Source organism: Lactuca sativa, chromosome 5 (assembly GCF_002870075.4).
Source record: "Lactuca sativa cultivar Salinas chromosome 5, Lsat_Salinas_v11, whole genome shotgun sequence".
In the NCBI taxonomy this organism is placed as follows: Eukaryota; Viridiplantae; Streptophyta; class Magnoliopsida; order Asterales; family Asteraceae; genus Lactuca; species Lactuca sativa.
Window position 1 is genome coordinate 273,973,419 of NC_056627.2, and position 14,530 is coordinate 273,987,948.

General features: G+C 33.5%; 1 protein-coding gene across 12 annotated transcripts; it reads left to right on the plus strand.

Moving 5' to 3' along the window:
* Positions 1-7,612: 7,612 nt before the first annotated feature.
* On the plus strand, positions 7,613-11,751 carry LOC111918690 (uncharacterized). Of its 12 annotated transcripts, none has more exons than XM_042902883.1 (9): positions 7,621-8,323; positions 8,437-8,479; positions 8,572-8,697; positions 9,202-9,594; positions 9,694-9,726; positions 10,806-10,844; positions 11,004-11,075; positions 11,221-11,304; positions 11,385-11,751. In XM_042902883.1, exons 4-9 carry the CDS (start codon positions 9,451-9,453, stop codon positions 11,418-11,420), a joined length of 408 nt encoding a protein of 135 aa, XP_042758817.1. In that variant the 5' UTR covers positions 7,621-8,323; positions 8,437-8,479; positions 8,572-8,697; positions 9,202-9,450; the 3' UTR covers positions 11,421-11,751. The 12 variants fall into 12 exon arrangements, 5 of the variants coding, with proteins under 5 accessions (XP_042758819.1, XP_042758817.1, XP_042758818.1 ...); XM_042902884.1 differs by having other exon boundaries at positions 8,572-8,682; XM_052771665.1 differs by having other exon boundaries at positions 7,624-8,323; positions 8,572-9,594.
* Positions 11,752-14,530: the final 2,779 nt, after the last annotated feature.

Here is a 14,530-nt window from a genome sequence, read left to right on the forward strand (position 1 = left end):
GTGTTATCGAAGGATCTTATATCATAAATCTGAACTTTGGTAAGAAAGTCAATAAGTATTGATTTCTAGAAGTCCAACTGATTTCTGAGTACATGTCAAGGCTAGTGGAAGCATAAGTGTTATGCTAATAAGAATGTAATGTTGGGTTTTGAGCATTCTAACACTCCTATGGTGTACATGCAACCCTATAAACCTTGGATCTATGTTTTCTCTATTATACATGCAAATAAGAACTTTCCAAGGCTTTAATCCTAACTAGCATATTATGAAGTTCTTATACTACAAAGTACTAGTTAGATGACATACCTTTTGATGTAGCTTGATGTCTTCAAGGTTTAAGAGCTTAGCCCCAATAGTGTGGAAGCCTCAAATGGAATCACAAATCACCAAAACACCTTGGAAGACTTTAGAGAATATGGATACTTGGTTCTCTCTAGTGAAATTGGCTAGCCCTCTTAGTGACCCACACTAGTAGTCATTTCACCAACCAAGGACATCTTTATATAGTGTGGAGGATTAGGGTTAAACCCTAATACCCATGACCTTTTATTTCCTAGGATCCATGGGTTAAAACTCCATGGACTATCCATGAAGACTTAGCCCAACCTAAATGAACTTGGCCCACTACACATATATATCTAAGAGTCCATATTTAATTAGTTAATTTTGATCACTTAATTAATTATAAATTAATTCTTGATCAATACTAATTAAATAATATGATTATATTAATATATTAGAACTTATAATATATTAATATAAATCATAAATATACTATTCTCAAAATACTATCCATACAAATTGTGCCGGTGAAGTGCAACCCAAATGGACCATGCCGGGTCGGGTCAAGTACCTACCAAATATAGTTATGGATTTAGACATTAATCCAACAGTCTCCCACTTGGATAAGTCTAAAACTATTATTGAGTATGACTTCAAAAACTAACTGGAAATCGTAGCTCTTAAAGTCGCTGTCGAACTCTGATCTTGTCAACGAACTTGTCCATTAGATAAGGGATCATATATTCCTCCATTCTAGATATCATATGGACTGAGACATGGATTATAATCATTCTCTCTGTCCATTTGTTGTTTCCCGGTTTCCGATTCATGATGACTGACTGATTGAACAAATCAAATCAGTCCTGGCTTGGCCAAGCACTCACATGTATCATCATTAAATTTTCTAGGGGCCCACAGATATCGCTTTAATCCCAATGGTAAAAGGAATAGATAAACTTCGATTCATATGGCTTGTTCTACTACTTGTTGAATCATACACAAAGGCACGTTTTATAACACCGAGTTACCGAATGCGTTTTCGTGCAATCAATGTACAACCAACTCATAGTAACAACTCATATCTCTAGGTTTGAAGAATATAAGATATTATCGTCTCATGATCACTCGTGATAAAATCCATGAAGTGATTCCAATGAGCGCGGGTTGAATCCAATACTCAGAACTTATGAGCACTCATGAGTGTTGTAGCCCTTTGTCCAACATCTTAGACCTCTACAAGCCAACCCATGACAGTCTTAATTCATATCTACTTCCAACATATGACCGACTGTGGATGGTTTGAATAACTTAGTCATTCTAGAAGAATAACCTAGTTTATTCTGGAAGTCAAAACATGCAAAGTGAAACACAAGAATAAATGAATCAAATATGGTATCAACCATACTGATTACTCATTATTCATTGATTCGGTTTTATCAACTTTATACTTGAATTTAAAAAAATAGTTGTCCCATGCTCCAAGCATGTACACTATGTTTTCTAAACACTAGTCATGCCATACACAAAGTATGCATACTATGTTTGTCTATGATCTTTACTTTGTGAAATAGATCAATTGAGCATAACTCCAATGATCATATTTTCACAGTCCCAAACCCTTACTGCAAATGCAAGAATTCCAAATTCATGCCATTTACTGAAATCTGTTAGATTCTAAACTTATATACATTGATCCTCTTGTAATGATTATGCACAAATTCAACCAGACTTGGAAACAATCATTACAGAGTATTCTAACGGAGATCAACTCCTTGGAAACATCATTCTTGCATTAAGTTTCCTAATCTTACAGATTGAATACTTTCTAACTTTGAACCATTTCCATATTCCATTTTGACTATCACTTCCGAACAAGAGTTGCCTCTTTTCAGACTATGTCAATATGGTCCTTCCAAAGTCAACACTATACCTCCAACTGTCCTTGAGCAACCAATCCTTGGTAAACCTTAGATTGTCCTCAATAACTGCTTAATCATTTTAGTCATATCCAATTCTAGACCTTTTCCCTTCTTAATGCCCCAAGCATTTGGAAAATTATAGAAAGGATGAATATAGCACATGTAATCGATCCTATATCCGAAGCATATGGGACACGATTCATGATGTCTCACATAAAGACTAAACCAGTCTTTTGCTATAATATTTCCATTTCTATTTGCCAAGTTCTCATAATTCAGATTATGAAAAGGGATGCCGTAATCATAATCGAATTTTAGAACGCAAATAATGAACCCATACATAGAATTTCCTTATGTTGAGCCATTCCAACATGAAATTCATATATATATATATATATATATATATATATATATATATATATATATATATATATATATATATATATATTCTTGAGTAAATATGATTAAGACCTCAATCTAAGCTTTTAGATTTGAGATGAAGTATAATTTCCTCTCCCTTAATTATAGCAAAACAACTCTTTCCCAATTGAAACTTTTGTTTTCTATAATTAACATTGCTAACTTGCATTACATATCATAATTATCATGCTCCCACTAACATGATGATTATTAGCATAAGACTTATGCTCCCACTAGCTTTGACATGTACTCAGAAATCAGTTGACTTTCTTACCAAAGTTCAGATTTCTGATACTAGATTGTTTTGATAAAACTTTATCAAAATCATACACCTTCCCTTAGATAGCTCATAGGTGTGTCTAAACAATTATGAAGAGGGATGTCGTAATCATAATGGTTAGACCTTTTTGCCACTTCTCACAAGTCCAGGTTAGTGTGCTGGTTAACCACACACGCTCCACTAACGACTTTGAGAATGCAAATATCACGATTGCTATCTAGCTAAAATCTACTTAGTGAAAGTGTATCCTCACCATCATTTTCATGAATCGGAGAGAAACCTTATGACACTTAGATTTAATTGTGTATGTGTTCTTATCCATGTGAATTGTCAAAACCATAACCACATGACTAGGTTAGTGACAAATCCTAACTCATATGGATTGAACTTGTGCAATCTTAACTTCTTGCCACCTGGCAGCTCAAGGGCCTTCCATTGTTTCCAAGTAGTTATCCAAACAATTGAGAACATGTAGAACTCAAATGTATAGCCAATTTAACTGGAATGGGCACAGAAATCTCAACACGATAGGTTATAAACCTCTAGTTGTGTGCTAGTGATGGAATACAGGTTTTTGTTCTTGATTACTTCTTGAAACCCTTTCAGGATCTTTTAGACTCCCACTGTCTCCTTGACCTATAAGACTTTCTTGCCAAATATTCAAGAGATAGTGTGTGGATTCTAATCAAGACAGATACTTAACACAATTAGCCTTAGTTGATCTTTGTTTTATCCAAAACATCACAACTTACCAATTTCAAATGTATAAGAGTAGAAAACTTTTACTCTTACATTTGACAAGTGTTTTAAACCTTCTTTAAGACATATCACTCAAGTTACAATCTTGGAGTATAACTCTTAAATTGTTTTTGGAACGAAGTATGACTCATCTTCATGATTTAACCATTTCAACAATTCAAGTTCCTCTTCTTAGTCATAAGAATGCACTAAGATTTCCTTAGAGAACTAATTTTGATATGGTTCCTTAATCATTAAGATGATCACAAACATGATACTAAAGTACTCTCCCATCTTTTCAGATTTGAGAAACTTTTATCTTTCTGCCTAAGTTGATTCTTCTTATTCGTTCTGCCTTACATTGGAACCTTTTCCAATGTCTCAGAGTTACACTTAAGCTTGTAAGTATAACCATATTTACTAAGCTTAAGTAAATCATGACGAATAATCTTATCGATCTTTTGTGGTGGACTTGACCAGTGCACCAGAATGTGTACTCGATCCCTTAGTCCTTTACATGACTCACACATCCATGTGAACAAGTAATTAGTCTTAATTTTCCAACTTGAAAGTTCTCATTCATCATGCTATACAACTTGCATGATTCCAAGTTCCGGTCCAATTGAAACTTGGGTGATGAGAATCTTTCCTTATTTGGTAAATTTAGACATTACCACAAATGAAAGAATCAAATTCATATTTCCAATATTGCTATCAATGGAATCATATAAGCAACATCTTTTCCTTTTCCTACAAATGCCATTGTAAGGATATTTTAAAAATAAACAAAAATAAAACTTTTCTTTTATTTTAAAACTTTGTGGAAAAACTAATCCTTACATTGCAAATGTACATGAAAACTTGTTGTCATCTATTCCTAAGCAATCTATCATAACTCTTAAGCATGTGCTCAAAATTCTGATCATCGAACCATGCGATCGAAATCCATCTTCGCGATCAGAATCAACATATACTTCCTTTAAGTTTCTTTACTTTTCTTTGATTCTTAAAACATAAACATGTGACCCAGCCACATCATGTAATAAGAATCTCCAAGTAGGAACTTAATAGAGTTAGACAATAGAATTTACCTGAAATAAAGTCAAACTTATTGACTTTACCATCCTTAGGTAAGTTTGGCAGCTTCATAACCAAATCCCCTTCCTTTGGCAATAGAAATATATGGACCCTTAGGTAATAGTACATGGGACTATCTCAGACTTAGCCTTTCTCTTTACCATTTGGTCAACCAAGTTGACTATGGCCAATCCCTTTCCATTGGGAAGAGAATGTATTTCTGGATTTCCTGTGTCACTATTGTCCTTGTCCATAAAGTTTTGGGAAGTTGATCTCCTAATCAAATTTGCTTTACTAGTACACTAAATCATTTCTGATTTAGCAACACCAAGCAAATAGATAAGATCATTAAGGGTCTTGTCATAGTCTGTTTCATAGGAGTCCCACGGAACTCACTATGTGACTTAGAAAGTGATTGAACCACTAACTTTCTTAAGACTTTGACACCCAACTCTCCCGGCTTGTCAGCATGTGACTTCATCTCCAAGATGTGATCACACCTAGACCTTGCCTTGCCAATAGGGCTTGAGTGACCTTGAACTTGTGGGTTAGGGAGAATAATTGGAGGAGGTGGAGGAAGTGAAGTTCCAAGATATTTGGGAAGATCATAGATATCTGAACTTGACATCTCTTGGGAGATACTCAAAATAGTTGATTTAAAGTCCTTAATATAACACCTAATATGAAATATTAAGGCTAGGACCCAACAAAATATTTTATAACTTGGAAGAGGGATGCCGTAATCCAAGCTATAGAATATTTGAAGGTAGGTGAATGACGATTCACCAATTTCCACCATGAAAACGAAATAATTAATTAGGTTTTAATTGGAATTGAAATTCCTAGATCTTTGAGATTCATTGAACTGTTCAATGGCATGTTTCAATCTTGAGTGTGCCATTTAGGTTTTGTGACTGGGATGCCGAGGATCACAAAACAAGGTGTGAAGTAACCATGCAAATTACTGGGTACCCTTAAGTGTTTACCCCTCAATCGATGTGCCGGTTAACCACACACGCTCCATCGATACTATGATAAACATTAAGTTACCCTTTGCCTACCTTGTTAAATACGAGTTAGTGTGCCGGTTAACCACACACGCTCCACTAACCGACTTAAACAAAGTGCAAAGTGTAATTTCATGGATTGACACCTTATTCACATTTTCCTAAGTAACTAAGATTGGGTATTATTAAGAGTTTAGTTACTTAGTATTTATCATTAATACTTGTAATGAAGGGAGAATTATAGTCCTGTCAAACCCGTTCGGCTAACGACCCTCCACCAGTCAAGGAAGCGGTGGGTGAGAGTGGACACCCATTAAACTGCCATTTTATAGGCAGTAACCTTATACCCCCCTTATAAACCGGCTTCGTGAATGAGGCCTACTAACGGTAAGACTGACTTTACTCTTATACATATATATAAATATTATTAACTTATAATATTATAAAGTATAAGGGTTGAATTTTAACTCTTTAAAATCCTAAGGGCTTAACTTGGAATTAAAGTATTCATAAAAAAAAAACTTTTCAAATTCCAAAACTTGAGGGCAAGTTTTGAAACTATTCAAAACTCTTGGATTTTCATAACTTATGAGTTTTAATTAAAATATTAAAACTTTTAATGAAGAGACTCTTGGACATCCATAACTTGAGGACAAGTTATGGAGCCATAAAAACTATTTATAAGAAAAGACTCTTCATTTTTTTATAACCTAATGCATTTTTATGAGTTTTTAAGATTCATAAATGTGACTTTTCATATAACTTGAGGACAAGTTACAAAAACACATTTTATGAACAACTTTTAGATTAATTTGGATTGAAAACATCTAACACATATTTTTCATTAATCTAAAAAATAACTCATAAAACAAGGAAACACAAAAAAAACTTTTGGATTCCATAACTTATGGAGTTAAATGTTTGTTTTATAATGAAACTTTTCATGTTCCATAACTTAAGAATAAGTTATGGAATTCTTTAAAACATTAACACCAAATTTTGTAACTCCATAAAAACTTTGAATCAATTTTTTTAAACCTTTTCATATCCATAACTTATGGAGGTTTCAAAAAACTCTTTAGATCAAACTTTTAAAACTAATAAAATAATCATATCATTTTATCCTTTACTAAATTTGACCTAATTCAACTCATATAGCAAATGATTCAAATTTTACAAATAATTAGTTTTTCACAAAAAAAGTAATTATCTTAAAATTTGACAATGTCATGTTTTTTTTTCTTTTTTTTTCCAACTTTGAAAATAAAACATTTGCATTAATATAATAGAAAACAACCCATGGCTCTGATACCACTGTTGGGTTTTGAGCATTTTAACACTCCTATGGTGTACATGCAACCCTATAAACCTTGGATCTATGTTTTCTCTATTATACATGCAAATAAGAACTTTCCAAGGCTTTAATCCTAACTAGCATATTATGAAGTTCTTATACTACAAAGTACTAGTTAGATGACATACCTTTTGATGTAGCTTGATGTCTTCAAGGTTTAAGAGCTTAGCCCCAATAGTGTGGAAGCCTCAAATGGAATCACAAATCACCAAAACACCTTGGAAGACTTTAGAGAATATGGATACTTGGTTCTCTCTAGTGAAATTGGCTAGCCCTCTTAGTGACCCACACTAGTAGTCATTTCACCAACCAAGGACATCTTTATATAGTGTGGAGGATTAGGGTTAAACCCTAATACCCATGACCTTTTATTTCCTAGGATCCATGGGTTAAAACTCCATGGACTATCCATGAAGACTTAGCCCAACCTAAATGAACTTGGCCCACTACACATATATATCTAAGAGTCCATATTATATATACTATTAATCGTTAAAAGGTCGAGGAACGGTAACTTTCTTTCTCTTTCTTTTGCTGCCACCGAAGTTTATCTCATCATAAAAAAGCCCCAGTTCTTCTCTTCTTGCCTTTCCTTCTTATCCGTTTCAGTCGCCGCTTGCCCCCTCCTCGTCCAATAAAAATTCGTCCGCTTTTCTTCATTTCCTCTTTCTTTCTGCTTACTTCCCTCTCCACCTTCTCTTTCGCAAACACATACAATTCCTAAAATCAGAAAGTACGAATCTACAAAAAACTCTTTATGCTTATGAAATCAGATCAAGGAAACCTACCAGATGAGTCCAGTTGCAAAGCTCGAATGTCCTCATCGATATTATCTACGATTGAAAGAAAGGTAAAAAGTTCAGTATTCTGCATAAATTTTATAAATATTTAGGGATTAACAGACACAATACAAAAAGAAAATCCGATTACTGAACTACAGATTCCCCCCACCGTCTTTCTCATCTCCGGTCTCTATCTACTCCTCCGACTTCCTCCCCCGCCTAAAAGGGACCGCTTCCATCGCCACCAATCCCTCTACTTGAAGGGGTTTATACTCAGATCAGGGAGGAAATCATTGTTGAGAAAGAAGCTTTCGAGACTCTCATACGTATTATTGTTCATTGCTGCCTCCACTGCTCGCCATGGAGATTCTCTCTTCAGCTTCCGTTGATTCCTTCTCTTCAATAACACATGCTCGCCGTCGACTTCCAGGTCCCTTCAGCCCTCTCTCATCTGCTGCTTCCAGGTGTCAAATAGTCTAATTAACTGATTCAAATACCATTAGGCAACCTCATATTTTTCTAAATTCCAATTTTTTTGTCATGTTATGCTATAACCGGAATGTTTGTGTTTCTGTAGAAGCCTTTTTGTTGATCATCTGCTTTGAAGCTTCAATTTGGAGGTAATTTTTATGGTATTTTCTTTTAATAGATCATTTGTTTAGTTTAGGGTTTTAGGTATTCCACTGATATTTGTAATTCCTTTCGATTGTAGATGCTGCCACGTCCGATTCGTTTGCTCTCCACCAGTTTGTTGATTACAATTTTGGTGTTAATCGACTCAAGTATGGATGGTTTTCTAGAAAACAGACAGCGATGGATGGGGGTATCTTTTTTTTTGGTGAAGACTGAATAACCCTAGAACAGTAAAACTTTTATTTGATTTCATTCTTGTAGAAGATTCTTTTAGATCATCACAACTGGCATATGTTTTTATTCTTCTTTTTTTCAACCAACCATCGTCACAAAGCGGGACCTGACTTACCTATAAACTCTCAACCTGTGTGTCATGTTAGAGTTTTTCAAGCAGATGTGGAAAGAATCTAATGTTTTTGATTTGTAACCTGTTTCTGTATGGAATGTCAACTTATTTGTTAAATTTCTGTTGATGAACTGAACTGACCTAAAATCTATAATACTATATCCTTTTTTGCCTCCACAAGACCACCAATTGACCCTTTAATGGCACAAGCAGTTTTATCACCTCCTAATCCAAGAAAGCCCTCGGGTCCCACAAAATTAAAGGAAACTTTCAGAATGAGAAGTGGGGCAGCTGGTGGGACCCGTAGGTGTATGGTTCAAGATGATAGTGTTCATGATGATGAGGTTGATGTTTCAATTCCAGGGGCAAAAAAGGGAAGAAAGTGGAGTAAAGCTGTTAGGAAAGCAGCTAGGATGCAGGTAGCTCGGGAAGCCGAACCGGTCAAAGTAGAACTAATGGAAGTTGGTGAAGAAGGTATGCTGATTGATGAGCTGGCGTATAATTTAGTTGTGAGTGAAGGTGAAATACTAGGGCATCTTTATGCAAAGGGTATTAAGCCTGATGGGGTGCAGAAGCTTGATAAGGAAATGGTGAAGATGGTTTGTAGGGAGTATGAGGTGGAAGTTATTGATGTGGGTCCCATTAAAATATCAGAACAAGCTAAAAAGAAAGAATTTTTTTTATGAAAAAGACTTGGATCATTTACAAGATAGACCCCCTGTTCTCATAGTCATGGGTCATGTTGATCATGAAAAGGTAATAATAAGTAATACTTACTGGTTTAAATTGTTTGATTTCCTTAAAAGACTATTTTATCTTTTTTGTTGCTAATATTGTTTTTTTTGTATATGACAGACAACCCTTTTGGAATTTATCCGGAAAACCAAGGTACAATTTCATCAATATTATTTCTTTATGATTAAAGAACGAAAAAGATAGTCTTTGTAACATGAAATGTAGATAAAGATTGGATCTTTATGATTAAAGAATGAAAAAGATAGTCTTTATAACATGTTCTTTTCCAGTTTTGGTTTTAGAGTTGACTAGGACCAATGAACTGGATGCTGATTACAAATATCTGTTCTTTCACCTCTAAAATCCAATAACCTGTCTGTGTGAAGGGTTTCCGCCACTGTGCACTAAGTATTGGTGTTGTGTAGAAAAGGGTATTTATGTAATTCGGATATACTAATTACTTACCTGAAACACTTTGTACCCTTTATCTGGGATCTGCCACTTCCACAGAAGAGGCTCCAAGCTAATGAAAATAAAAATTTGATTAAAATATGCATATAGGGGTAAAATGGTAAAAACATACTTGCACACAAACCTGAGCCATAGGACTACCATTATCAGTATTTATAAGCATCCTTGAATTTGTGTCCACCGCAAAAAGATTAGCACGGTTTTCATCATGGAAAAACTTCGGCTTTGCACTGCATAAAAAATAAAAAAATAAAATATATATATTTTTTCTTTAAATACGTTTCATAAACATATATATATATATATATATATATATATATATATATATATATATATATATATACACACACACACACACAATCTTTAAAGTAAAGAAATGAGTATAACCTGCGAGTTATGACAACATCAAAGTGTTGGAGCCAGTCAAGAGTCACCAAGGAGCTGACTGGGGTGTCTCGACTTAGATGCTTATTATCGCTGACCTGGCAAAGAAATCAAAGTAACCGTTGACGAATTTCCTTATAACCTAAAGTAATTAATTTATTGATTTGCCTATCTGATTTTCTTTCAATTCAATGGAGTTGATGTCAATCGATTGTTGAGAGTATGATGAAAACGTGGGATTTTGAATAGTTTTTTATTTATTTGATTATTTGTTTTTTTATATATACATGCTTGCTTCCATATATAGATGCACTTTTGAATGCTATTTGTTATACATCTTTTCCTTTCTGCACCGTTTATTTGTGTTAGTAATGCAGGTCTGTATACCCTTGATGATTATTGAAGGCCCTGTTGCTGTAAGTTTTATTTTCTGGGTTGAAGGGTATTTTTGGAAACATTTAGACAAAAAGATCGAATCTTTGAAAATTTTATTTGTATTGTTGCTATTTCTGGTGGTTCAACTTTTGGAACCCCTTTTGTGAGTCTTATAAATTTTGCTTCTTTACTCATTACAGATGCTGCAAGCCATTGTTTTGTTGCTGGAAAAAAATAAACTTCTTCTTGAGTTTGGACTTTGTCAGGCACAGGTTGTAAACATTTTTTTGTTTTTTTTAATTATTAACAGATTTCATGTGCTATAATTTATTTAAAAAATAAAATTTTTTGTTTAATTCATTTGTATTGCTCGATGGTGGTGTACTTTTTTATTTGCAAAATCTTGGATATAAAAAGCAATATATAAGCTTCATGGATAGCATAACAATGGAATTTTGGATTGTTGTATCTAATCATACCCACTACAAAATCATAACACAGGTAAACTCAACATTTTAGCATTAAATATTTAAATAAAAACTCAAAATCATATATTTATGACTTTTTTTCTTTTCTATCAGACAGCTGTTCTTGCAATGCCAAAAAATGGGATTTGATTGTTCCCAGATGTGTGGTTTGCTTATATAGAAGCTAAGACTCCAACATACTTTTTTTCTACCAGATGACTATTTTTGCAACGACAAAAAATGAAATTGGTTGGCTTCTAGATGTCAGGTTTGCTTATGTAGCAGCTAAGGCTTCACGAGATGGATTATGTACATATACACGTTGAAAGAACGAAAAAAAAATTGAATCAGCGCCAACGGGCGCGCATGATTCCATCTAGTTTAATTAGTTCATTTTGATCACTTAGTTAATTATAAATTAATTTCTTGATCAATACTAATTAAATACTATGATTATATTAATATATTAGAACTTATATTATATTAATATAAATCATAAATATACCATTCTCAAAATACTATCCATATAAATTGTGCCGGTGAAGTGCAACCCAAATGGACCATGCCGGGTCGGGTCAAGTACCTACCAAATATAGTTATAGACTTAGACATTAATCCAACATGTAATTATTATGCTAGTGAGAGCACAATTATTATGTTAAGTGTTGCAAGTTAGCAGTGTTAATTATAGAAAACAAAAGTTTCAATTCGCAAAGTTGTAGGATTTGAAAAGTTGTTTTGCTATAATTAAGGGAGAGGAATTCATACTTCATTTCAAATCTAAAAGTTTAGATTGAGATTTTAATCGAATTTAGTCATGGACATATGTGAATGTTATGTTGAAATAATTCAACATAAGGAAATTCTATATGTGGAAATATTATAGCGAAAGACTGGTAAAGTATCATGTCTGTATGTCAGATATTATGAATCGTATTCCATATGCTTTAGATATAGGATCAATTACATAAGCAATAATATTAATCTGTTCTAATTTTCCAAATGCCAAGGGAATTAAGAGGGAAAAGAGACTAGAACGAGATATGACTAAAATGGTTCAACAATTGTTGAGGACAATCTGAGGTTTACCAAAGATTGGTTACTTATGGACAGTTGGAAGTATATTGTAAATTTTGGAAAGGAACATATTGACATACTTTGAGAAGAGGTAACTCTTGTTCAGGAGTGATAGTCAAAATGAGAATATGGAAATGTTTCCATAAGTGGAAGTTACTTTTTAAATCCGTGTAAGATTAGAAAACTTAATGCAAGAAGGATGTTCAAAGGAATGTATTTCGAATCCGAGACTTCGTTTCCATTGTAATACTTTGAAATGTCTGTTGCCAAGTCTTTGTGACTTTGTGCATAGTCATTACAAGAGGATAATTGCATATAAGTTTAAAATCTAACAGATTATAGTGAATGACAAGAATTTGGCTTTCTTACATTTACGATAAGGATTTGGAATTGTGAAATGAGTGTCATTGAAATGCTTTCAATTGATCTATTTCACAAAGAAAGGACCATAGGGAAACATAGTGTGCATGCTTGGAACATGGCATAACTGTTGTTTTAATTCAAGTATTAAGTTGATTAATTGAAACATTATACAATGAATAATGTGTAATCAATATGGTGATTAAATAAAATGTGTTTTATTTATATTCATAAGTTCTGAGACCATATTGGATTCAATTATTCTTGTGTTTCACTTTGCATGTTTTGACTTCCAGAATAACTAGGTTATTCAAACTATCCACAGTCGATCATACTTTGGAAGTAGGTATTGAGGCAAGACTGTCATGAATCTAACTATAGATTGTCTAGGTGTTTTAGACATAGCACAAGTTTGCTGCAGTGTTCATGAGTACTTCTGGAATAAGATTCGAGTATTGTATTAAACCCACGCTCATATGAATCACTTCATGGATTTTATCACGAGTGATTTTGAGACGATAATATCTTATATTCTTGAAACCAAGACATGTGAGTTGTATTTTACAAATCGGTTGCATATTGACATATGTAAACGCACCAGTAACTTGGTGTTATAAAACGTATTCTTGTGTGTGATTTGATGAGTAAGTACAAGCAAGAATTTGAGTCGAAGTTTATCCCTTCCTTTTACCCTTGGAGGGATAAAAGCGGTATCTGTGGGCCCCTCGATGATTTAGTGATGACACCCGAAGCGCTTGGCCAAGTCTGGACTGATTTGATTTGTTCAATTAGTTAGTCATCATAAATCGGAAATCAGGAAACAAAAGATTGACAGAGAGAATGATTATAATCAATGTCTCAGTCCATATGATATCTTGTAGAATGGAGGAATATATGATCCCTTATCTAATGGACGTGTCGTTGACTAGGTCAGAGTTCGACAACGACTTTTAAGAGCTACGATTTCTAGTCGGGTTGTGGAGTCATACTTGCAATAATAGTTATTAGACTTATCCAAGTAGGAGACTGTTGGATTAGATGTCTAAGCCCATAACTATAATTGGTATGTACTTGACCCGAGTAACATGGTCTATTTGGGTTGCCTTTCACAAGAGCAGTTTGATAGGATGGACTTTTGAGAAGAGGTTATTTGTGAATTATTAATATATTATAAGTTCTAATATATTAATATGAAATCATATTAGTATTGATCATGAATTAATTTGGAATTAATTTAGTGATCAAAAGAGACTAATTAAATTTATGGGGACTGATTATGTAAATACGTGATATATATAAGGTATGGGCTATTGATCTATGATGGGCTAAGTTTGTGTAAGTATCCATGAAGAGTTAGCCCACATGAAATATGGATCATAACCCAAGTGTACGGATTAGGGTTTACATGACCCTTGGATTCCTACACTATATATATATATATATATATATATATATATATATATATATATATATATATATATATATATATATATATATATATATATATATATATATATATATAACACTATAACCTAAAATCGGTTGCCTTAGTGTTCTTAGAGATCATAGAATCAATTTTAAGTGCTAGCATACTCTCTTCCAAAAGTCATCCTTTTGTTAATGGTGTTTGTGAATCATTTGAGGCATCACATTTGAGGTGCTAAGTTCTTAAAGGCCAAAACTACAAGCTGTAACAAGAGGTAATTCTATAACTCATTTTTATGTTGTTTATGTCAATTGTATGCTAGTTGTAGGCTTTATGCTTTGGAAATAATATTGCATGTATAATTAGAGAAAACATAGATCCAAAACATTTAGGGTTG